The sequence below is a fragment of the Jaculus jaculus genome, chromosome 2, assembly GCF_020740685.1.
Source record: "Jaculus jaculus isolate mJacJac1 chromosome 2, mJacJac1.mat.Y.cur, whole genome shotgun sequence".
Lineage (NCBI taxonomy): Eukaryota > Metazoa > Chordata > Mammalia > Rodentia > Dipodidae > Jaculus > Jaculus jaculus.
The window spans coordinates 194859608-194883977 of NC_059103.1; the positions used below are offsets into that span (position 1 = coordinate 194859608).

The 24370-nt window shown below is 47.5% G+C and overlaps 3 protein-coding genes across 10 annotated transcripts in view; 1 reads left to right on the forward strand and 2 right to left on the reverse strand.

Annotated features, from left to right (window-relative positions):
- The window catches only part of Tatdn1 (TatD DNase domain containing 1), a 43778-nt gene extending 35296 nt beyond the window's left edge, over positions 1-8482 (reverse strand). For both annotated transcript variants that reach the window (XM_004661351.2, XR_006635732.1), the window contains exon 1: positions 8429-8482. In XM_004661351.2, coding sequence (XP_004661408.2) covers positions 8429-8450 — 22 coding nt within the window. In that variant the 5' untranslated portion in view covers positions 8451-8482. The remainder of the gene's footprint in view (positions 1-8428) is intronic.
- A 63-nt stretch (positions 8483-8545) lies between these two features.
- Positions 8546-15668, forward strand: Ndufb9 (NADH:ubiquinone oxidoreductase subunit B9). Its single transcript, XM_004661350.2, has 4 exons — positions 8546-8690; positions 12132-12324; positions 13381-13494; positions 15455-15668. Exons 1-4 carry the CDS (start codon positions 8590-8592, stop codon positions 15584-15586), a joined length of 540 nt encoding a protein of 179 aa, XP_004661407.1. The 5' UTR covers positions 8546-8589; the 3' UTR covers positions 15587-15668.
- A 900-nt stretch (positions 15669-16568) lies between these two features.
- Positions 16569-24370, reverse strand: part of Mtss1 (MTSS I-BAR domain containing 1) — a 170958-nt gene continuing 163156 nt past the window's right edge. Inside the window, exons 11-15 of one of the 7 annotated variants that reach the window (XM_045143047.1) lie at positions 22193-22387; positions 21056-21229; positions 20480-20675; positions 18921-19274; positions 16569-18812 (exon numbers count right to left, since the gene is read on the reverse strand). In XM_045143047.1, the coding sequence (XP_044998982.1) occupies positions 18574-18812; positions 18921-19274; positions 20480-20675; positions 21056-21229; positions 22193-22387 (1158 nt within the window). In that variant the 3' untranslated portion in view covers positions 16569-18573. Of the gene's footprint in view, positions 19275-20479; positions 20676-21055; positions 21230-22192; positions 22388-23223; positions 23344-24370 lie in introns of all 7 variants that reach the window. The other 6 variants (XM_045143046.1, XM_004661347.3, XM_004661348.3 and 3 more) reach the window with 6 other exon arrangements.

The window sequence follows — 24370 nt, forward strand, 5'->3', positions numbered from 1 at the left end:
AGAAAGAGAGAGAGAGAGAATGGGCATGCCAGGGCCTCTAGCTACTGCAAACGAACTCCAACCATGTGCGCCCCCTTGTGCATCTGGCTAATATGGGTCCTGGAGAATTGAGCCTCTAACTGGGGTCCTTAGGCTTCACAGGCAAGCGCTTAACCGCTATGCCATCTCTCCAGCCCACCATACAAGATTTTAAGCTATACTACAAAGCCAAAGTAACAAAAACAGCATGGTACCGGCACAAAAACAGATACATAGATTAATGGAACAGAATAGAGGAACCAGATGTAAGTCTGATTTTTGACAAAAATGTCAGAAATACTCATTGGAGAGAAGACAGCCTCTTTAATAAATAGTGCTGTTAAAAGTGGATATCTATATGTAGAAGGATGAAAATAGATCCTTATCTCTTTCCATGTACAAGAATCAACTTCAAATGGATCAATGACCTTAATATCAGACTTGAAACTCTGAAAATGCTAGAGGAAAAAGTAGGGGAAACACTTTAACATACTGGCATAGGAAACAACTTTCTTAATATAACTTGTTCCTCAGGAAATGAAACCACTAATCAACCACTAGGACCCCATGCAATTCAAAAGCTTTTTTTAAAAAAAATATTTTTTATTCTTACTTATTTCAGAGAGAGCAAGAGAGAAAGAATGAGCATGCCAGGGCCTTCAGCCACTGCCAACGAACTCCAGACACATGTAGCCCTTTGTGCATCTGGCTTACTTAGGTCCTGGGGAATCAAACCTGGGTCCTTTGGCTTTGCAGGCAAATACCTTAACCGCTAAGCCATCTCTACAGCCCAAAAGCTTTTATATAGCAAAGGATACTTGCAGCTACACATCTGACAGAGGATTTATATCCATGATATACAAAGAACTCAAAAAACTAAAGAATGGGCTATGGAACTAAATAGAGATTTCTCAAAGGAAGAGATACAGATGGTCTATAAACATCTAAAATAATGTTCAACATTCTTAACCGTCAGGGAAATACAACTTAAAATTACTTTGAGATTCCATCTCACTCTTGTGATAATGGCTGTCATCAATAAAACAAATGACAATAAATGCTGGCAAGGGTATGGGAAAAAAGGAATCCTCTTACACAGTTGGTGGGAATGTAATGTGGTACAGCCATTGTGGAAATCAGAGGGGAGGTTCCTGAGACAGCTAAAACCAGATTTACCATATGACCCAGCTATACCACTTCTAGGCATATATCCTAAGGACTTGTCTCACTATCTTAGAGATACTTGCACACCCATATTTATTGCCACTATTCAGAATACCTAGGAAATGGAACCTCGTAAAACGAAAACAAAACAAAACAAAAATAATAATAAATAAAAAAAATCCTTCAGTTTTCAGCATTAGAAGGAAAATGCCCCAATTTCTCGCAGTGAGGGCAGCTGCCTCCTGAAAAACCTCTCTACACTATTTCTGCCAAATTTCAGGTTCTTCTTGTTATGTTCTCGAATTTCTGCAAAGCCAGACACTAGGATATGCTCCAACACTAACAGAGGAATAAGACAGTGGCCCAGAGCCCGTGGAGAGAAAATTCCAGGCAGCTGAACCAGAAAGAGAAAGGCGTAGTGCAGAATACTCAGACACCTGAGTAACAGCATGTCGACAGAAGGGATGCGGTGAGGAGGAATGCATAACTTGTTCCTTCATCTTTTTTTTTTAAATTATTAGAGATAGAGAGAGAAAGGAGGGAGAGAGAAAATTGGTGCACCAGGGCCTCTAGCCACTGCAAATGAATTCCAGGAGCATGCGCCACCTTGTACATCTGGCTTATGTGGGACCTGGAGAAATGAACCTAGGTCCTTAGGCTTCACAAGCAAGTGCCTTCACCCCTAAGCCATCTCTCCAGTCCCAATAACTTGGTCTTTTCAGAAGGACTATTAGCACACAAACATCATTTAATACTACAGATGTCACACAGGGGTTCAGTGGAATGGCCTAAATCCCCATTTAGTTTCTCTTCAAGTACAGAAAGAAAATTACTTAACAGGGAACAACTGAAAAAGGGAAACCAGGAAAGAGAAGAGGGGACTTTCAGCTTGAAATAATCCTCTGCAGTGTTTGTCCATGGTTACCAGTCACCCAACACCACCACTCATCATCAGGAAACAGAAATGACTGGTAACTTTTCTAGCCCCCACTACTTAGCTCATTCCCTTTTCTGCAATTTTCATTAAAATATTCAATAAGGTCATTTGTTAAAAAGGCAGTAGGGAAGTTTTCAAGATGATTACTGTAGTAAGGGTGTTTTTTGTTTTTTTTTTTCCTTTTCTTTTCCTTCGAGACACTTGCATTCTATAACCCTGGCTGGCCTAAAAGTTGAGGAGATCCTCCTGAGGGCTGGGATCATAGGCAGGCACCACATAACTGGCAGCAATGAAAGTTTTGCAGTAGGGCAGAGAGATCAGGTTCAATCCTGGATACAAAACTAAGTGGAGATGTAGAGCCAGGAGAGAGAGAGAGACAGAGCGAGAATATGAGAATGTGGGGGAGGGGAGGGTTCAGCAGATAGAAAACTATTGGGAGGACCAATAGGCATAAGGGAGGATTCTGTCTAAGCCCAACCTGACAGATCCTTGCTGAGGCCGATCTGAGTGACAGGGAGATTAGGGGTGAGGGTTGATGAGCCAAGGTTGACATCAAGGTGAGGATCTTCATCCAACTGACCCAGTCTAATTCTTGCTAAAACTGGACTCACTGTGCCGGGGACAGAGTGCAGTGTCAGGACCTAATCAAGAGGCCAGTTAGGATCAGTGTGACTCAGGTTTCCTCAAGCAGGACTTTGTCAGTAGCCGAGAAGTTAGAACTTTTCCAAAGAGTAACATATGGAACCAAATGTAAGCAACTTTAACAAATGAACATTTAAAAGCAAACTGGGGAGAGAGGTGCTTGAGCGGTCCTTCAGCAGTTAAGGTGCTTGCCTGCATAACCCAAGTTCAATTCCCCAGTACCCACATAAAGCCAGATCCACAAGGTGGTGCATATGTTTGGAGGTCATTTGCGGTGGCCAGAGGTCCTTGGTGTACCCATTCTCTCTCTTGCTCTCAAATGAATAAAATATTAAAGATATTTTAAAAAGCAAACTGAAGATTGGCTTGGAGGCTCAGCTTATGAAGCCATTCCTCATGCCATCCCATCCCTAGACAGAAGAGATAGCCAATTATTTTGCAATCCCTGCCCTGAGGTAGTTGAGGCCTACCTCACAAAACTGACCTCCTCCTAGTGCTGTCTCTGAAGAATGAGTCTTCAGGCTCTGACTCAGTGTATTTCAGCGTCTACATTCAGCTGTGAGCTCATGTGCGCTTTGGGTGTCAGGGTACCCTGCATTGGGTACCTGATTCTTCACTTTTCTGTGAGAATTATCACAACATATAGACCTTAGCCCTTCTCTTTGTGACACACGGCTTGTCAAGAGCATATCCTTTTGCCAGTGAACTGCTCCATCGTTTGCTAGACAGGCTAAGGATGGCCTCCTAACCCCTCACCTAAACAAAGAGGCTTGGTGGCAAAGGTCTTCTGTTTCTCCGCTCCATGTGAGTCACATCAGTTTCCTCTAAGATATTCTCCAGTCTCCCACACTGAACGGTCAGAAATATGAACCCCTTTCAATCTGCTCACCAAAATCACTGGTAGGAAGACTGAATAATTAAACAAGCCAATACAGAGAGGCCAAATAAAAGCTTATATTGGGCTGGAGAGATGGCTTAGCAGTTGAGCGCTTGCCTGTGAAGCCTAAGGACCCTGGTTCGAGGCTTGATTCCCCAGGACCCACGTTAGCCATATGCATAAGGGGGCACACACAGCTGGAGTTTGTTTGCAGTGGCTGGAGGCCCTGGCGCACCCATTCTCTCTCTCTCTCTCTCTCTCTCTCTCTGCCTCTTTCTTTCTGACTGTCACTCTCAAATAAATAAATGAAAATAAACAAAAAAATTTTAAAAAAAAGCTTATATTGACTGGCTAAAAAGTTTTCAGAGCATGAATAAGTCCCAGGAAGTATAATAAAATGAAAGGCCTCTATGCAGTTATGTTAAGAAAATGGGCTCTGGGGTCAGAATTTCTGACATTCCCAATTATCAGCTAAATGATGTTGGACAAGTGAGTGGCCCTGGCTGAACCTCCATTATTTCACCTAGGATGGGCATGGATTTTCCTTCTGGCAATGGAATGTAGCTCAGATCCAAAGCTGAAGGTGGGCTGGAGAGACGGCTTAGCGGTGGAGGCACTTGCCTGCAAAGTCAAAGGACCCAGGTTCAATTCTCCAGGTCCCATATAAGCCAGATGTACAAAGTGGCACATGTATCTGGAGTTCATTTGCAGTGGCTGGAAGCCCAGAAACGCCCATATTCTCTTTCTCTCAAATAAATAAATAAAAAGAATCTCCTTAAAAAATGATGGTGAAAGCATTTTGCAAGTCAAAAGCCCTATAACATGTAATTATTATTATTACTGAGCATCAAGCGGAAGCTGAGTCAGCATCAGCTGTGCTGTCACACCATCTCACGTGGCTAATGCCCCCAACTCTGAGCCGCGTTCTCTAACAGTCAAAAGTGAGTGAGCCTGTTTGGACTATTATGATGGAACCTCAAAAACAAAGAGCCCAAACACAATTAAGTTAATTTGTCCATAACGTGGTGATCTATGACAGGGGATAATATCTTTTAAAAATTTTATGATGGGCGTCGTGGCACACACCTTTAATACCAGCACTTGGGAGGCAGAGGTAGGAGGATTGCCCTGAGTTCGAGGCCACCCTGAGAATACAGAGTGAACTCCAGGTCAGCCTAGACTAGAGTGAAACCCTACCTCGAAAACCCAAAAGTAAAATAAAATAAAAATTTGACTTATCTACGTACATGTGTGTGGAGGAGAGTGGGGGGGGGGGGTCTTGTTGCTGCTGTCAAACTCCAGATTCCTCTGCCATTGTTCTGCATCCAGCTTGTGTGGCTGGCTAGTGAACTGAACCTGGGCTGGCAGGCTTTTAACTGCTGAGCCACCTTCCCAGCCCCCAGGGTAGTATCTTTAAGTTAAAACTATTTCTACCGGTAGTATGCGTATTGGCAAATAAACTAAAAAGTGAACCATTTATAAAAATCAATTTGTAGCCAATTTCAGCCAAAGAGAGTTAATAGCTTAAAACACTAAGGAAGTAAGAGATGGGGTGGGAATAAATGAAAGGCAGAAACACAGCAAAATGGAAAATGACTACTGCAACTCTAAAGGAAGAAACTGAAGGATGTGGGCTGCGGAGATGGCCCAGCAGCCAGCCAAGGCTCAAACCCCCACCACCCATGTAAGCCAGATGCACACAGTGATGCAAGTGTTGGGAGTTCACTTGCAGTGGCAAGAGGCCCTGGCATGCCTACACCTTTCCCTTTCTTTACCTCTAACTCTCTCTGCTTACAAATAAATGAATTAAAGGATTCATATTCTCAGTGGCATGTCTTGCAGGGTAGATCAGTAATATTTCTTTTTCATTAATTTTTCTAAATAGTTTATTTTTCAAAACCAAACACAGTGAGAACTAGTTTCACTGTTGGTATCCAACAGAAGTATAGACTGTACCTCTGAACTGAATGAAGCCTCAGTTTGGACTTAGTGAATTATGCCAAGTGACTGTATTATGACTTAGGGTTATAATGAGACAGGAAATAGGAGATTTTAAAATGTTTTGGGGGCTGGATAGATGGCTTAGCAGTTAAGGCATTTGCCTGTAAGCCCAAAGGACTCAGGCTGAAATCCCCAGGACCCATGTAAGCCAGATGCACAAGGTGGTACATGTGTCTGGAGTTTATTTGCAGTGGCTGGAAAGCCCTGGTGTGCCCATTCATTCCTTCTCTCTCTGCCCATCTCTCTCTCAAATAAATATATTTTTAAAAATATTTAAAATATTGTTTTGAAGCCGGGCATGGTGGCACATGCCTTTTATCCCAGCACTTGGGAGGCAGAGGTAGGAGGTGGCCATGAGTCTGAGGCCACCCTCAGACTACCGAGTGAACTCCAGGTCAGCCTAGAGTGAGACCCCATCTTGAAAAACAAAACAAAAATATATGTGTATATATACTATATATACTACTTTGCATTTCATTAGCCATTAAATATAATTCCCAAGATATACTGGAGATTAGAGAATACATTGACACTACAATTTTAACAAACACACAAATCCAATAGGTGGGATGTTCTATGGGACAGCCAGCCCAGTTCCTCTAAACAAATCACTGTCATAGAAGAAGAAATGTGCTAAAGGATTGGAGAACTGTCTGCAGCTATTGCCCTTTTACTATTTTGTCACTGTTGAGATGGGGTCTCACTACATAATCCAGGCTTGCTTGGAACTCAAGTGCCTCCTGTCTCCTCAAGCACTGGAATTCCAGCTGTGCATTACCACCATGATTGGCTCCTGTTGCCTATGTATATTTTGTTTTTTAGAGGTAGGGTCTCGCTCTAGCCCAGGGTGACCTGGAATTCACTATGTAGTCTCAGGGTGGCCTCAAACTCATGGCAATCCTCCTACCTCTGCCTCCCCAATGTTGGGATTAAAGGCTCCTGTTGCTTGTTTTTGTTTGTCCCTGGGTAAAGAAGAGTTTCAAACTTATAATAGTTGAAAAAAGTCGAAAGAATATTGTGCTACATGTGAAAATTATAAAGTTCAAGTATCAGTGTCCATAAAGTTATGTGGGAGTATGACCATACCCACTTGTTTATAGACTAAAGCAGCCTTTGAGTAACACAGTAGGAGGAAAAAAGCATAAGTGTTTCTCCCTCTAAATAATTTACTATCACAAGTTTATTACAGAAGCATGGGACTTAGCACTGCTTAGGTAGGGGAGAAGTGTATGGCCAGTATGAAAAGTGCACAGCGCCCTCTCCAGGACACCGCAATACCTAGAACCTCGTTTTACACAACCTGTACACTCCAAATTCCGTTTGAGGTTTTATAGAGGCTTCATTATGAAGGCATGAGAACCCAACCTTCACCCTAGGCTTTCTTACAGCACTTTTTAAACCTAGCTACTAGCATTGTCCCTCATATTTCCTTTGACTTGTTACAGGTCTTATCTTTCTAGTATAAAAACTAACTGCATTATCAGACTTTTTTTTTTTTTTTACAGTTCAATAGTATTTAATACAGTGTCCTTGGGAAAAAAAAAAAGCATTGCTTAAATATCTCTCAGGCCCAAATTTATAACATTAACCACTCACTCGCCTGAGTGCCAGGTTTCATTGCTAAGTACTTACATGAGGTTTTCACCTGGATGTCCTTTAAGACTCAAATTAATGTCATCCAAGTGGTCCTGGGTGGGTCTCCCATTTACTGTCAAACCAGTCATGATTCTATTTCATATTTAGGGGAGTCTTGACTGTTCACTCTTCATAACCAGCCATTAATAGTCAGTGGCTAAATGCCACTGTTCCATTTCTCTTTTTTCTTTTTCACTGCCCTAGTTCAAGATCTGAAATACTTCCCTGTGTCTCCCTATTCGCCAAACGAATCTATGTAATTGCTATCATGATTATCTTCTCGCTGTCATTTCCCACCTTTAAGTAACCGGAAACTCGGCAGACACAAGACCACACCCGGGGTTACCCACTGTTACATCCCAGAGGGTCAAAGACACTTGGCACATAATGTTCCTTGTGAAGACTTCGGTGAAATCCATTCTATACTCTCAGGTCCAGTCCTGCCTTTTACAACGTCCTTCAGATTTTCCTATATGCTTGGCTAATAAAGCCTCACATCCATTTGAAGCCCTGTGCCATTCTCTCTTTGGCTCTACTTGAAAAGTAGCAGAATTTTAGCTTTTTGGGGGGAGGAGGAGGGAAGGCAGTTGTTTTCTTATTTATGTACTTGGGGTTCTATAGGGATGCTGGAGATCACACTCGGGGGACTAATCCATCCTGGGGAAGCAGTCTACTACTGGCCTACAGCCCCACACCTCTTTCTCTCCCCATTCCTTGAGAGTTTGTGATCTGCAAGCGTATGGTGTGTGCACGCGCGAACACCAATTTAATAAGACAGGGTCTCCAGCCTGTGAGCCCCTCGGGTTCACCTCTGCCTCCCTAGTGCTGACATTACTGGTGCACGGCCCCGCGCCAGGGTGCTGGGGATCCGAACCCAGGTCCTCCGGCTTGAGCGGCAAGCTCTTTATCCACGGAGACCTCTCCGCAGGCACCTCGGCGGCAGAAGCCCTCACCACCACGGAGCGTGCGCGGCTGGCTCATGGGACCGCAGCAGAGAAGCCGGGCCTTGCCTGGACCGGAAGCCCGCGGCCTCCTCCCCGCGCTTCCCACCCCCGGGAGGGCCAGAGAGCGCCAACCCTGGAGCCCCTGCCGCGGTGAGCGCCGCCCGGGCCCCCGCCAGACGGTCTCTGGAGACCAGAGAAGCCTCGGCTTACCAATGAACTTAAAGCGACTCATGACAGCTTCGCTGGCTCCTCCCCGGCGGGCGGGCGGGCGGAAGCGGAAGTGGCGGCGGCTAGGCCCCGCCCCCAGGCTGCAGCCCCGCCCCCGAGCTCCCGGCAGCCTTAGCGCGGCGGCTGAAGGTGAGCGGGGCGTCATGGCGTTCTGCCCCCCGCCGGCCTACCTGAGCCACCAGCAGAAGGTGCTGCGGCTGTATAAGCGGGCGCTGCGCCATCTCGAGTCGTGGTGTGTCCACAGGTGGGAAGAGGGGGGACCCGGGCTCGGGGCGGGGGTGGCCCACGGGACGGAGGCTCCGGGGTCCGGGCGGCTCAAGGACTTCGGGAGTCTGGAGGAGGAGGGCCATGGCCCGCCCTGGTGTCTGGTCCCGTGCGGACCAGGCCGACCCTGGCTGGTTCTAGACCCGGAAGAGATGCTCGTGAGCGGCGGGCCTCAAGTGTTCCTCCAGGATGAAGGCCAAGCGCCAAGTTTTATCTGCGTGCTGGCTTTGTCATAGATCCAGCTCTGCCTGCCAGTGTACACTGTAACGATATTGCATGACCTTCAGAGCACAGAGCAAACAAGGGCTGGGGATCGTTTTAGCCTTGTTGTGCAGATGGCCAGATAGAGACTCAGGGAGTGACCTGCTCCAAGCTGTTGAGCCAGGGTTGACATTTATGCATCTAGTCCCAAAGCACTACCGTCATCAGTCGCGAACTTCTCCTGTCTTTTCTCTACTTAGTTTCATCCGATCTTTACTACCTTCACATCTTTTTCACTTCCTCTGTGACTCTGTTCTCTCCCTCTAACCATCCGGGACTATAGTGTTAAGAGCAGGATGGGACCGGGCGAGCCTGTGATCCTAGAAGTGGGGAGGTAGAGAGGCATCCTTGGCTACATAGGTAGCTTGAGGTCAGCTTGCAACTATGTGCGATCTGGTCCCAAAACAAAACATCCGGGCGTGGTGGCGCCCGCCTTTAATCCCGGCAGAGGTAGGAGGATTGCCCTGAGTTTAAGGCCAGCCTGAGACTACATAGTGAATTCCAGGTCAGCCTGAGCTAGAGCAAGACCCTACCTCAAAAACCATATATACATACTGTTAAAATCTATAGACATCATAATGTGAATGCAGTGAAAGTGGGGTGCAGGTGACAACCTAAGATTTGTAAATGCCAGACCTCCATACTCTTATTCTAAAACTTAGACTCAGGGGATGGACACCTTGGAAAAATCCTCCAGTGAAAAACTGAACAGGTGGAAAGAATTGCTGATGCCCAGGATATGTCTTTTCATGGCAAGAGGGTGGCCAGTTGGTGTTGTACAATTAATAGTTTCCAAAGTTTTTTTGTATTCATTTGACAGAATTTGCAAGGTGCTTCTAGTCTATATGCAAAGAAATGAAATAAAATAAATCCCATGCGCAGCTCATGGATTAGCTGGGGGGAAAGGGCAGGTAACCTAATAAGTGGCCAAGTGGTCAGTCTTAAGAAATTAAGCCATTACCATGACCTTGAAATGACTCAGAAGGCACAAAGTGATGAGAAGAAGTGACAGAGGAGTGCTCAGCACTGAAATCTCTCTATCACACCTTCCAAGGCTCAGAGTCTTGCGGAAGAGGTGGCAGAAAGAATGTAAGAGCCAAAGGAAGGGTAGGACTCCTTACAGCGTGCTCCTCCAGACACAAAATGGCCTGGATATCCATGACCTCACAGTGCCTGACACTACCTACGCAAGACCATCATAAGAGGAGGAAAAGATCATGACATCAAAATAAAAGAGGGACTGATTGAGAGGGGGAGGGGATATGATGGAGAGTAGAGTTGCGAAGGGGAAAGTGGGAGGGGGAGGGAATTACCATGGTTTATTGTCTGTAATCATGGAATTAAAAAACTATAAGCATTAAAAAAAATTAAGTTATTAGGAATTCAGGTGATACTGACCTGTAGCTGGAAGTTTAGGGTTCACAGTCATGATAAAAGTAGGTGCTGTGACAGCACTCGTCCAACATACTTAATACCTAACGTCCTTTCTCAACCCTTGCCTGAGTTTTTTCTTGCACTGGTCTGGTGCAGCTTGTTCTCTGGTTCTGTCCGTCCTACTCGCTCTTTTTTTTTTTGTTTTGTTTTTTTGAGGTAGGGTCTCTCTCTAGCTCAGGCTGACCTGGAATTCACTATGTAGTCTCAGGGCAGCCTCGAACTCACGGCGATTCTCCTACCTCTGCCTCCTGAGTGCTGGGATTAAAGGCACGCGCCACCATGCCCGGCTACTCTGTGCTGTGTATACTTTGCATATTCACATTGAGTGCTGAGACGTGAGTTGCCGTCTGTACTTGTTTGCTTCTGTAACATTGTTAGGTCACCAAACTTCTTTTTACTCCCCCATTCTGACTGTATCCTCAAATTCTCTTATCTAATGCCATTACTACCAGTTCAGTCACTGAGCCGTAGTCTTAGAATTGTCCTCAAGAACTCCCATGTCACCTGTCTTTCAATGACACACATACTTGTATACTATGTATTATTGGCACTGATTTCTGTAAATCTTTTTCCATGTAATGTTAGCCATGTGATTGCACACTTGGGATGTACCAGCCACTTTGTGAGGTGTGTTTTGTGTTTATAGAACCTTTACAGTAACCTTTGGGTAGAGAGAGACACTGCTATTAACCCATGGAAGGAACCCATGGCTCAGAGACATTAAGAAGCTAACCCCATGGGCTGGAGAGATGGCTTAGTGGTTAAGCGCTTGCCTGTGAAGACTAATGACCCTAATTCGAGGCTCAACTCCCCAGGACCCATGTTAGCCAGATGCACAAGGGGGCGCACACATCTGGAATTCGTTTCCAGTGGCTGGAGGCCCTGGCATGCCCATTCTCTCTCCTTATCTCTATCTGCCTCTTTCTCTGTCTGTCACTCTCAAATAAATAAACTATTTAAATAAAAAAAAAAGAAGCTAACCCCAGCTGGGTGTGGTGGTGCACGCCTTCAATCCCAGCACTCGAGAGGCAGAGGTAGAAGGATTGCCGTGAGTTGGAGGCCACCCTGAGACCCTATCTCAAAAAAGAAAAGAAAAGAAAAGAAAAAAGCTATCCCCAGATTACACAGGAAGCATAGCAGAGCAAAGATTGCAGCCACTCTCAAGACTTGGTGGTCTCAATCTCCTGTATCCAGCCCCCATTGCAGCTGTCTGCTTCAGGTCTTTGTCACCTGGAGCCTGAGTTGTTGAAACCTCTTAACTGATGTCTGCCCACAGTCTCTTTAAGAAGCACTGTAACTTGCCTAGATTGTAAGCTAGTGTCAGGATTCAAACCCAGGACCGCGTGATTTGAGCAAAACTTCACCAGTCACATCTACTCAATTACCAACATCCAGAATTTAGCATAGCACCTAGCTCAAGGTTAGTGGATACATAAGAGTTGTCATTGAGTGAATATGGAACGATCCTCTGGAGATTCTTGCTTTCTGTTTAACTAATTTCTCCTTTTTGTTGTTGAAACCATACGCCTTTTAGTACAGTAATTTCACACTGCTAATACTTGGAGTGCTGCTTAGTGATACAGTTGCCCCATTGGCAGGTAAGGGGAGGTACCAGGAAGTGACCATGCTCATCCAGGTGGCATTGGTAGGAGTGGGTCTCCTATCAGACTGTACCATCTATTTGATTAGGTAATATATCTGATTTCCAAAATCATTTTGGCTTAAGGGACAAATACCGCTACTTTGCCTGTTTGATGAGAGCCCGGTTTGAAGAACATAGGCATGAGAAGGACATGGTGAAGGCCAGCCAGCTGCTGAGGGAGGCGGAGGAAGAATTCTGGCAGAATCAGCACCCACAGCCGTATATCTTCCCTGACTCTCCCGGGGGCACTTCCTATGAGAGATACGAGTGCTACAAGGTAGGCGGGCTTCCGATGGCAGCTGCCTCCCGAGAGGCGGCCTCTGCTCCTCAGGCCCAGACCTCTTCCTGCACATCACTTCACTTTGGGCAGTGGCTAGATTTCTGACAGTTGGCAGACACAGGTGTCATTTTTCTGTCATCCAGATGCCATTAATACTTCATAAATTTAGCTCCAAGGCCTTGTAGCATATTGTTTTGTTTTGTTTTTTTTTCCAAGACTTCGTTTTAATATTTTCTCTATTTGGAAGCAGAGAGAGAGATACAAGGAAGACACACACAGAATGGGTGCATCAGGGCCCCCAGCCAATTCAAATAAACTCCAGATGTCTGCACTGTGCATCTGACTTTATGTGGGCATTAGGGAATTGAACCTGAGTTGGTAGGCTGTTCAGGCAAGCACCTTAAACGCTGAGCCATCTGTCCAGCCCTCTTGCAATATACTTTTTTAGGCAAAGCAAAGCTCTAAATTACTTGGTACATAACTCATTTGGGGACCTTAAAATTAACCATTTTGGATTGGGGTTGAGTATTTCTGAAATACTCTTAAATACATGCTTGCAAATAACAAAACCACTTTGGGGGCTCAGGAAAGACACATTGGGGTGGAGTGATGTCATTTCTCTCTGGGCCTACATTGTTTTTGGCCAGGTGTCCTTTAAAGATACCATCTTTTTGTGAGTTTGTATACATGTTTGTATGTGGAAGCAAGAGGACAACCTCCTGTGTCATTCCCAGGAACGCCCTCCACCTCTTTGAGACAGGGTCTCATTGGCCTAGAGCTGACCAGTTATATGAGGAGGCAGGCCAGTGTGTTCCACCTGTCTGACTCCCTACCACTGGGGTGAAAGATGCTTGCAAGATCTTTTCTTGCCTCCCAGCCTTGAAGCATTTTCCTTTGCTCTGTGCCCTGCTTCTCTTGTCTCTGCTGTTCTCTGCTTGCAGTAAGAAACAGTCTGATGGTAACTAATTATAAAAGTGCACCTTGAGTTTTATCTTCTGTCAAGGACACTTGAGAGTGTATCCCGCACAGTGACATGATTTCCTCTCCTGGCAGGTTCCGGAATGGTGCTTAGATCACTGGCATCCTTCTGAAAAGGCAATGTATCCTGACTATTTCTCTAAGAGAGAGCAGTGGAAGAAACTGCAGATGGAAAGCTGGGAGCGGGAGGTACGTCGTTCTGACAGTTCACAGCAGCCCCTCACTGGTCAGCTTGTGGGTGGGTTTGCTCTGTGTGCAGCATGGCCGTGCCAGCTACTCTTGCCACTCGGATACACTTTAGATTCTCAGTGTGTTCAGTTTACCAGTGACCATCTTACAAATGTAAGCTCAATGCGTTCTGTAAATTTGCTTCCCCACCTTCCCCTCTGTGTTTTGATCATCCTGCTCTACCCTGTTCCCTAACCTTACTCCACCTGAGAGCGATGGTCAGAGTTAAAATGTTCTAGAAGCTTCATCTTGGTGTAGTATGGATGTTACATTCATTGGAGAAGGCAAGAGGAGATACAGGAGTCCAGTTTGAGATCGGTGTAACAGTTCAGTGGAAAGATAATGTTGCCAGTAGTAGAGAATGTGGGTATGCTGGTGGTCCAGTGGCTAGAGAAGGACATCGAGCTTAGGTCCTGGAGGGACAGGAAGGTGGATTGATGTTGGGGTGGGGGAGGGCGAGGAATCCGTAATGTTCAGGTTTTAAGCTTTGCTGTCTGGATTTTGGTGGTAGAGGTCAAGGTAGGGCCGATGGGGGAAGAGTAGAGGGAGGGTGACAGCATTCAAAGTGTGAAGGTTGAGAATCCTGTCAGACATCAAGGGTGGCTGTCAGTAGTCAACTTTGGATGTAGGAATCTGGTCTAGAAATAGAAATCTGTGTTTTCAGTTATTGTTTCAAGCCATAGCAATGGATGCTATCTATCTTTAAGAGAATGAAGAAAGAACAGGATCCTCCACTGTTTCTAGTTGGAAGTTGTGTGGAAGAACCTTTGGGTTAGGAATTTTGAAAAGGAGACTTCTGTGCAGTGGGTTTGTTTGTACTAAGAGCATCATCCAAGAGGTGTGCTTGCAGCCTGGGGGGACATGGAAGGAGGTGGTAGACCAGGAGATGCGAGCTTGCTGGGGAAGATGACGTTGAAAAGGCCCACGTGAGGTTAGGAGTTAGTTTCAGGATTTTGTTAGCAGTACTGACTATCTGGATTGCAGCTTGCCCATTGTCCCGAGTTTCAGGAGTTGTTCCAAAGGGAATGACTGTAATGACAGGATCTAAGCTGTATTTGAAATAAGACTTTGGTACACACAGCTCAAGCTGGGAGGACGTGTAGACTGGTTTTGTTTACATTTCAGGGGGGTATCTAAGCAAATGAGCTGCAGGCAGGCAGGACTTGGCTGAGAAACCTGAATTGATGACTTCTGTGCTTATGCTGGTTCTGGAGCTCATGTCCAGGGGCTGGAATCAGAAGCCCTTGGCCCAGGAGTGGAAGAAAGGTCACTGACCAAGGGGCACTGTGTTTTGTAAGAACGGTCACCACACGTAGAAGAGTGTGCACTCCTGGTGAGCAGCAGCTGGTCTGCAGTTGATCTCTGCTAACCTCTTGCACATGCCTCCTTCACTATGGTGACCAGCAAACACAGGGAGGGAGCTTTGGCCCTTAGGACCCCTCTCCCACTGGGTCATCCATCTTGAGATTGCTTGAACTCTGGGTAGTTAGAGCCCATTTTTACATGCGACCTCATGTTACTTCATATCCTGTGTGCTATCTGGGGACTTTACAGTTAGCATCCCTAACACCTCTGAACTGATGATTCTTGAGTTTTCCTTTTTTTAATCAATAAACGGGAAGGCTTGGCTGGTGTGGTGGCATGTGCCCATAACCCCAGCACGTGGAAGGCTGAGGCAGAGGGTTGTGGGTTCCAGGCCAGCTTCAGCTCCATAGCAAAACACTCACTCAAAACACTTTAGAGAGAAGGGCTTTTCTGAGTGAGGTGGGGGGGTGTGGGAGTAAGGCAGGTTATGACACTTCTCGACAGTGAGTGCGCGTGTAACGAAACCCATCACAGAAAGGCGGCCGTCACTTGGCTGCGCGCACGACTCTTGCAGTCAGATTCCTGAGGTAACTGTTCCTTTGTTGTCCTCGTCTAGATTAAGCAGCTGCAGGAGGAAACCCCAGCTGATGGGCCGAAGACTGAAGCTTTGCCTCCTGCCAGAAAGCAAGGCGATTTGCCCCCTCTGTGGTGGCATATTGTGACCAGACCTCGGGAGCGGCCAGTGTAGACATGGACATCTCACCACTCTGCTTGCAAGTGAAGTAAATCACAGAATGCACACTTGCCATAATAAAACCAGTTAAAGCACTGCTGTGACTGGGGTGTTCCTTGCTTGAGTTTTACCATGTTACTATGCGCCTGCCAGGGTCCGTTTTCACACTATTTCTCTTAACATGAAGGTTTACCAATAGAGGAGGGAAGGAGCGTACAGACACGAGAAATACTGAGGAATGACTTCTTTTTGATTTTTAGGGGGTGGTAAAGAGGTTCCGTGTACCCCAGGCTGACCTCAAACTCCATTCTCATGTCAGCCAGCCTCCCAAGTGCTGGGATCACGGGGGTCATACTAACCTGCCTGCTACCTTGTTGGTTTTCTAGGTTCCACTAAGGGTTTTTTTTTTTTTTTTTTTTTTTTAGTTTTTGTGAAAGGACAGTTCTCCCTAAGAAGTACTGATTGGCATTAGTGGCATTGTGGAATAGAGACACGGAGGTTTGATGGCTGGTGCTAAAGGTCTGACCTGGGACGCAAATGTTGTGATACTTTGGCTGCAGGTTTTCAACTGTGTCCTTCACCATAGCAGGGACTGCTTGCAGGTTCAAGGGGAAGGGACTAGCAGGCTCTAAAAATGACCAGCCCCAAATGGCTCCTCTGAATTATTGGTAAGTCCTTGGAGTATTTTTCAAATTAGTTGGTAACTTGTTTTTAGCACTCACATTGCAGAAATGCATTTTTTTTCTTCCAGTTTTCTAAGCTTAAATTGGGTTTCAGACCATCATCAAATATTTGACTAAGACCCCACACTGAATTTGAGTAAGATTTGAAATAACAGGGCTTTTTTTTCTAGTGGTTCTTTATTTATAATGTAGGCTGAAGCAATTGTTACAATGTAGAAGGGGGACACATTACACAAGTGTTATTTATACAAGTTTAGAACAAAAACTGCACAGGAGAGGTCAACTCTCAGTACAAACTAGCAACTAAACAGTCATTTTCCTTTAGAAAGCATGTCTTTATTTTCAGCTGTTACACTGCTTTTACAATATGCAAAAACACAAACAGAACTACCCAAGGTGTTTGTCACATTCTCTCTACATTGAATTTGGCAACATTTTATATTAAATTTATTCAGATTATACTAACGTTTAAAAACTAAACAAGTGAAAAGCTGTACCAAGGTACAGTTACATCCATTTATTTCAAAGGTCTAAAATACCACTTTTATCTATTGTAACGACCTTGCAGCGATGTCTGCGTTTGCAAAAACCATCTCAAGCGTCATATGCGCAATGCATCAGCTCCTTTAGTCATCAAGATTGGTGGGCTAGACCCCAGGCACTACTGTTGCTTATAGTCGGTAAAAGGAGCTTGTTTTTCAAAGAAAAAAAGCTTAAGTCATTTCTAATAATCATGCCTTCGCTTTAAAGCCATAACATAAAGTGTCCTTGAGCGATCACAGCAGTGTTAAATGTGAATACAGAACAACAGCTGTACAGGAATGCTACTCTCATCCAATGTAGTGACGCAGTAAAGCCTAAGATAATGTCATTGAAGGTCGGAGCCAGCAGAGATCTGCAGGGCATGTGGGACTCAAGCTCCTCCTCTTGAGCAGGCACGGCCCCGGATATGCACGTCAGCCCCTGCTGAAGGACTGACCTTGTAACACAGGTGTCTTTTCCAAATGTGATCTCCCTGAATCTACAAATCTCTGCTGGCTTTAGGGGATGGTGGTTATAACAAATTTAACTTCCACTTAAAAACACAAATCCATTCCAAAACAACATCAGCTAGAATAATAATAAAAAAACAGTATAGTGGTCAGATTCTCAGTGACAATAAATAAATCCTCTCTTCAATGTTTAGTATGAAGCCAATTAACTGCCCTTTATTTAAAGAAGCGAAGAAAAACAAGCCCCAGATTGGGTAAGTATATTGGCAAATAACTAGACTCCAAGCTGGTTACCCCCTTGTTAAATCTGCTTGAGTTTTTTTTCAAAATATCTGGGCTTTTCAATGCACCCAGCCTGCTGGGCACAGTTAAGTAAAAGGCATTTTCTATACTAAGAATTCCCTGCTTTCATTTTTAAATATTTTAATTTTTTTCTAAACTGCCTTACCCTTTTGGATGTATTTGGATTCAATGGAAGTGAGTAAAAACTAGAAGAAGATACAGTGGGGACTCTTGTCCACCCGTGGCAGCAGCATGCGTGGGGTTGGAGGCGGGGGCTGTGTTTGGGCAAGAGAATCGTGGGAGGAAGGAAGTCCTTAAACACCCTACAGAAACAAACACTGCAATCCAGTATGGCTTATTCGGATGCATTTACCATGAAGCTACTAGAAATTCAACCTACGAGGCTACTCTTAAATGTAACAGATCAGTACACTGACAGTGTGCCCCTCCCACAGCCCTCCCCCCAATCCCAACACAGCCCGCCGTTTCCAGGTTTATGTCTCTGAATATTGCTTAACTGTTACTCCTGCATTTATCCAGAACACAGTATATTTGAGGATTTCACTCCTATGTTTTGTCCATTAAAATAACTTGAATTTGCTTCTAAACTAGACTACTACGATGCATCTACAAAAACTTGCAGGAAGAAAAAGAAAAAGAGAACTTAGTATATAATCCTTTCTGAAATTACTTTGTGGTTCCCCTGCCCCAACCCCCACCCCTTATGCATTTAAAATTTTACAAAGACTTGTAAAAAAGTTAAATGGAATTTGGCACCTTCAGAAAAATCAAAAGGGAAACTAAGATTAAAATGTGCAGAAAGAAAATTGTCAATATTTACAAATTAAAAGATCAAGATTATGTCAGTTACATATGTTGCTTTTAATTCTTATCTAAAGATGTTGAGTACTTTCAAAAGAGCTGAATCCTGAACTGCCTACAAAATCTTTTGTTTGATTATAGATTGGAATGAATCAAGACAAATTAGGTTGTATTAATTAGAGTTCACTCCCCACTGGCCACACTGAGTGGGAGCTCTGAGAGCCTAGGAGAAGCGAGGGGCCGAGCGGTCATTTGTGGTGGTCTTCTTCAGTTTCACGCCCCTTCGGATGGCGTTCAGCATGTCTTCTCCTTGAGGACTTTCTCTGGGGCTCAGGTCTGCAGGGTCACTCTCCGGCATCTGGCCTGGGGAGACAGTGGCACTTGGGGGATCCCTCTCCTGGTCTTCGGCCTCACTCTCTGGAATCGCCTGTCTGTGCTCCTCGGGGATACCGGGCTTTGGGCCTGGAAGGGGAGGGTTGACAGATGCTTGGCCACTCCACATGGAAGAGGAGATGTTGGTGACACCCTGGGGCCCCTCACCCAAAGATGGAGACTCGGGGCTGTGCTCACCCCGCTCCTCTGGCCCATCTGGAGGGGATGGCAAGACCCCAGGGAGGTCTGGGACAGTCGGGGTCTTGACTGGGATGACTGGAGTCTTGATGGGGATGGGACCGGTTCCGATGGTCCCGCGGCGGACAGAAGGCTTGGTGGAAGGGGTCCTTCGGATGGTTGCAACCCCTGGGGTGACCATGGCAGGTCCAAGGGTGGTAGGGAGGCCAGCGGTGGAGGCTGGGCGCTTGGCCTGGAACATCCTCCGGTAGGACTGGCTGATGTCGCTGTTTCTCGGAATGGTGGAGGACTTGTCGAACTCCTGCTGCTCTGCCTCCTGGTCACCGCTTACGGAGAAATAATCATAATCTGAAACTGAGGATAGCGCTGGATTAGTCACGCCCAAGGAGTGGCTCTGCGGTACTGGGAGGACAGAAGGCACAAGAGGGGGTACACAGCCTTACCCTCCCCCAGGCTGCTGAAGCATGCCCGCTCTAGTAGCGGACCCGTGTCACCCTGAACAGTGGCTGTGAGGTGGGGAGGAACCTAAACAGCCAGGCACGTGTCTGGGAGGAACATGGGATGAAGGGGAGTCAGATCTGTCAAATCCTCTGCTCCAGATTTAGACATGAAAAACCACACAGACTAGTGCACGTCCACCCCTGACTGACCAGGTGAAAAAAGACAAGGCGGCAGGTACTGGCCACCAGGTCCTGAAAACCAGGTACAAAAGGCTCCCTCAGTGACTTGTGCTTATTTCCACTCAAAAATGGCATGTGCCCAGCGCATGGGGAAGGGAGGATTGGGGGGGGGGGGGGCTGTGCTTACGGATTTATCTTGGCAAGATGGAGTTTCTGAAGTGACATTTGGGGCCAGATAACTTTTTGTTGGGGAGAGGTGTGCAGGCTGGCCTGTGTTCCTTAGGGTGTTGAGCAGCAACCCTGGCCCTACCCACTAGACTCCAGTGGCACCCCTGCAAGTTGTGACCATCAACAATGTCTCCAGATAGTGTCACCTGTCCTCTGGGGAACAAAACCACTTCTGTTGAGACTCACTGGCTTTAAGTGAAGCTTGCGAAGTGACTTGGCCAACTGTCACACACCCAGCCTTAAGGTTTTCCATCTTGCCTGACTTGTGTATATGGGGAGAGGGAGAGGCAGGGTGGACAAGAGGACGGACGTGGCTGGAACAGGGGAAGAGCGCGAGCGTTAAGACTCTTAGCTCTCACTCATGAGGTGAAATCATGTGGATTTCGGCATTGCTGAGCCTCGGTTTCCACATCTGTAACGTGGGGATAAAATATCCCACGCGTAGTTGTGAAGATTAAGTGGGACAATAAATATAAGGCACTTAGTGCCAAGTGCCCAAGCAACAATCAAGCTGTTATTAATGACCTGTCTTGGCTCAGGCTGGGGACTGCCAAAGACCCTGGTGGTGAGAAGGTCACTTCTCAGGCGGCAGCTGTCAACTACAGGCAGCTCCAAAGCATTCCCATGTGGTAATGAACAATACTGAAGCCCTCATCTGGTGGTCGGGGTTGTACTGTGGGTAGAACCACGGCCGGATCGCGGCCTCCTCACCTGGTGCCGCCCGGAAAGCCTGACGCCTCGTACCTTGGGAGGGGATGGTGTCCTCGGAGCAGCACGGGGTGGTGGTCTGGGTGCTGTAGCCGCTGGAGCACTGCAGCGAGTCCCGGCTGCTCCTCTGCGTGTCCAGCTGGAGGCCCCGTGACAGGGCGAGTGCCAGCTCCTCGCAAGCTTCCATCTCCTCGCCAGGCTGCAGAGCGGAGGGCAAGCCAGTTGGTCATTAAAGCTCCGCGCCCCGAGTCACCACACCACTCTGCGGGGAGCCCCAGCACTGCGCCTGTTAACATTCCTGCTGGCAACACATCCCAGCACTTTGGGAGGCAGAGGTAGGAGGATGATTGTGAGTTCAAGGCCAGCCTGAGACTAATCCTAGGTCATCCTAGGCTACAGCAAGACCCTACCTTGGAAAACCAAACAACAACTACAAAAAAGAAAAAGGAAAAAAAAGGAAGGAAGGAAGTTCTGATGCGATCCTCACACCAGGCTCCTCCCAGGATCTTCAGCATGTCCTCACCACCCCCAACCACCTGCTATGTATGCTTAACCACATGTAGAGAACAAGTGTGTCACCCTGGTGGCAGCCGACACAGTCATGCTCCGTGGTCTCTGCGCCTCGTCGGCAGCTGCTGGCGGGCCTCCTGTGGCTGTGGGTCCTCCCCCATTGGGGTCCGACTCACGCTTCTCTTTGCGACGCTGGAGGGTGTTTACCAGTGGCTGGTCGTAGGGTCCTGGCTTAGCCCAGTCCTAAGTGAAAGGGTGTGGTCAGGAGCCAGGCCCCTGGCCCATGCGGGGGTCTGCAGCCCCTGCCCACAGGAAGCAGTTCTAGTGGGGACCAGCCCACAGCCCCTCTGCAAGCCACTCCCCACCCCACCCCCTGGGGACTTCCCCTTTCAGATCAGCCCAAACATTAAAGGCCCTCAACCAGGCCAGCAGCAAGTGACACTTAGTCAACAGCCACCTGACAGGCGGTCATTAGTGTAAAGCACCAGCTAGGACAGAGCCTTCCCCAGGGGCCAGGACTGCCCGCCTGTCAGAAGCAGCCACCAGAGTGCACTGAGGTGGAGCGGCCACCAGGAGGCACTACAGCGTCACCAGCCCCTCCACAGGGGCATCCTCCACCTCTGCGGCCTGGAGCCTCAAAGGGAACCTCTGGGGGCTTCTGCCAGGACAGAAGCAGGGCTGGAGAAGTCTTTGCAAAAATGAAGTCAAGCCTGCTCAAAATTCTGGCAGCCCAAGAGCTGGCTGCAAATAAAACAGAATTAATCTCCCTGGAGCCTCACATTTCAAAAGTTTGAAAGCAAACAGGCTTCAGTATAAAAAACAAACAAAACTAAGCATGAAGTTTTGGGTACTGTGTATTTTGGGCTGTGTGTGGTTCTGTTATCACAGGAGACTCATTAGGGGACAAGTGGCCAGGGGGACAGAACAGGCAGATCTGTGCAAGTGGCCCAGGAAGGAGCCCACAGCCTGGCCTTGCAGGGCCAGTTAGCCTCCCAGCTGCCAGGGGCTAACTCCAGGTCCTTGAAGGAACAGCCAGTTCACTGTTCCACATGGAAACTATCTCGGAGTGGCCAGGTGGAGGTTTCCTCAGGGAGAGGCATTATGGGGAAGAAGGCAGAGTGTGAAAGAAGGGGTTAGGACGGTGACCAGAAGAGGGATGAGCACAAAGGTGGGGGGGGGAGCGAGGGAGGGAGGAGAGACACAAACCTTCCAGCTAGGGATCTGAGATGACGGGAACATGCCGGGCCCAATGGTGTAATAATGAGCGTAGTCTGGAAGGTGGACAGAGGTGACCCGAGGGAGCAGGCGGGAGGCAGGCAGGCAATGAGGAAAAGGGCCTGCACACACGGGCCCCGTATGGGACTCACTTGATAAACTATAGTGAGAAAACCCATTAGACAACTGGAAACAGACAAAACAAAAAAATGGAGAAGAAAAGGAAAAAAAAATTAATATAACAGGATGAGTACAGAGGTACACCGGGCAGGGGGGAACCCCGAATGTTTACTACTGAAACACGCGCTGGGGCTCTGCTGCGCGCAGCTGGCCCGCGATGCAAGAGAAGAGAGTCCAGGCGAAGACTGCATGTGGGTTTGACACCAAGTAAGTATTCAGTCGAGGAAACATTTGACCTGCATTTCTGAACAGTGTGGAAATTGATCATCTTTAATTTGCAGTGGTTTTTTTTTTTTTTGATCAACTGGTAAAGCATAATTTCATGGTGATACGGGGTTTATTCATCTCATTATGCAAATTAACATAATCAGAAGTGACTTGAAATGAGTGTCTTCATTGCAGATTTCCAAAATCATCACACTGTTCCAGAGCAGATTACAAATCCAGGGCTGGGATGGAGGGTTTGCAAACTAAAAGGCAGAAAAAGCACACAGCCTGTGACACAGTGAGACGTCACAGCCAACGGTCATGTGGGGTGCTTGGGAAGGAGAGAGGGAGATGGATGAGCACACAACACAACACCTGTTTGGGGAAGAAGCTTTCACACCTCCGAATTCCCCATATCCCTTCCTCTCCCCTGGGAGACACCGCACGGTCCTTGTTCGGCAGCCAGGGTTCCGGGTCCAGGAAGGCCCTTGGCCTGCTCCCACGCTGTCCCACGGGGCCCACTGTTGGTGTCTATCCCCAGTTCCCAGGTCCCTGCAGCTGTGATGGCCGTGTGATCATCAGGCAGGGTAGGGACAAGGGGAACACCCGCTATGGCTGCGACCCCAGCTGGTCACCTTCTCTGTGGACACCCAGGCGCCCATGGTGGAGCCCGAGCTGACTGAGGTGGGGGAGCTGCACTCGCTCACTGACTGGCAGGTTTCCGAGGCTTCCGAGGAGGCCGAGCTGGACGAGGTCTGCATTGGGGCAGGGGCCACACGAGGGGACCAACAAACCGAGCCACAGGCCGCCGAAAATCGTAACAAATTAAAAGGATCAGGGACAGGGCAGGAAGGGCACGCACAGAGAGAAAGACAGACACACAGGAGAGGGAAGACGAGAGAAGCAGAGGGTTAAGGTCATTTTTCACCCGCGCAGGCGGCCTGAAGAAAGCCCTTGAAAATCAATCAACGTGTGACCCAACAAGCCCTAACCCGGCTGCACTGCGGCACGAGTCAGCATACGTGGCTGCCATGGAGGGGACAGTTCAGTGCAATGCTGTGTGCTTTTAGGCATCTGCTCAGTTCCCCAGGGAGGCCATGGCATGCACACGGACATTGTGTACTGCCCTGAAGTGACCCTGGCTACGGCAGTAGCTATAGGTTGACCCAAATGGCTCCAATTCCCAAGCTCTTCCCTGGTCCAAACACAGCTTCTGGGGCCATGAGGCACAGCCTCCAGCCTTAAAGACATATTCGAAGCATTCTGCCTGTGGTGTGCCATGGGGGTGGGGAGCAAGGGAGTGCGGTGGTCAGTGCAGTGCTTCCAAAGCCACAGTAACTTCACTAACACTAAGGCCTGGGCCTGCCAGCTCCCTGGTCTTGGCTGGGACACGTGCTCACAGCTTGGCTTCCGACACGGCCGCGTCAGGGCCTCTGCTTAAACTCCCCGTCTAGCCCTCAACCTGGCAAGTAGGGCGCTCAAAAAGCACTGAGTGGGTGAGCAACAAGGCCCATGCTTTGCACACGAGCCGTGGGGTTCCTGCCTTGACAGGCAGGTACTTGCTGTGAGATTTGCAACCACTGGCTAACCCCAAGCTGGCAAGATGGCCAGCTGGGCCCCTCTGGGCTGTGACTTCACCCGAAGTGTGACTGGTGACCAGATTCCTACTTCTGCCCCTTTCACCCATCTCGGAAGGGTTCCTGCAAAGGCCAAGAACCAGGCAGACAGCAGGCGGTGCCTGGAGAGGCACTGCTCTCAGCTCAGTGTCCACTGGCTGTCTGC

Excerpts from the sequence above, each read along its gene's own strand:
- Ndufb9 (XM_004661350.2), top strand. The coding sequence starts at position 8,590 with ATGGCGTTCTGCCCCCCGCCGGCCTACCTGAGCCACCAGCAGAAGGTG. Across the intron at positions 12,325-13,380 it reads AGAGATACGAGTGCTACAAG|GTTCCGGAATGGTGCTTAGA; the intron begins GTAGGCGGGCTT and ends CTCTCCTGGCAG. Across the intron at positions 13,495-15,454 it reads TGGAAAGCTGGGAGCGGGAG|ATTAAGCAGCTGCAGGAGGA; the intron begins GTACGTCGTTCT and ends GTCCTCGTCTAG.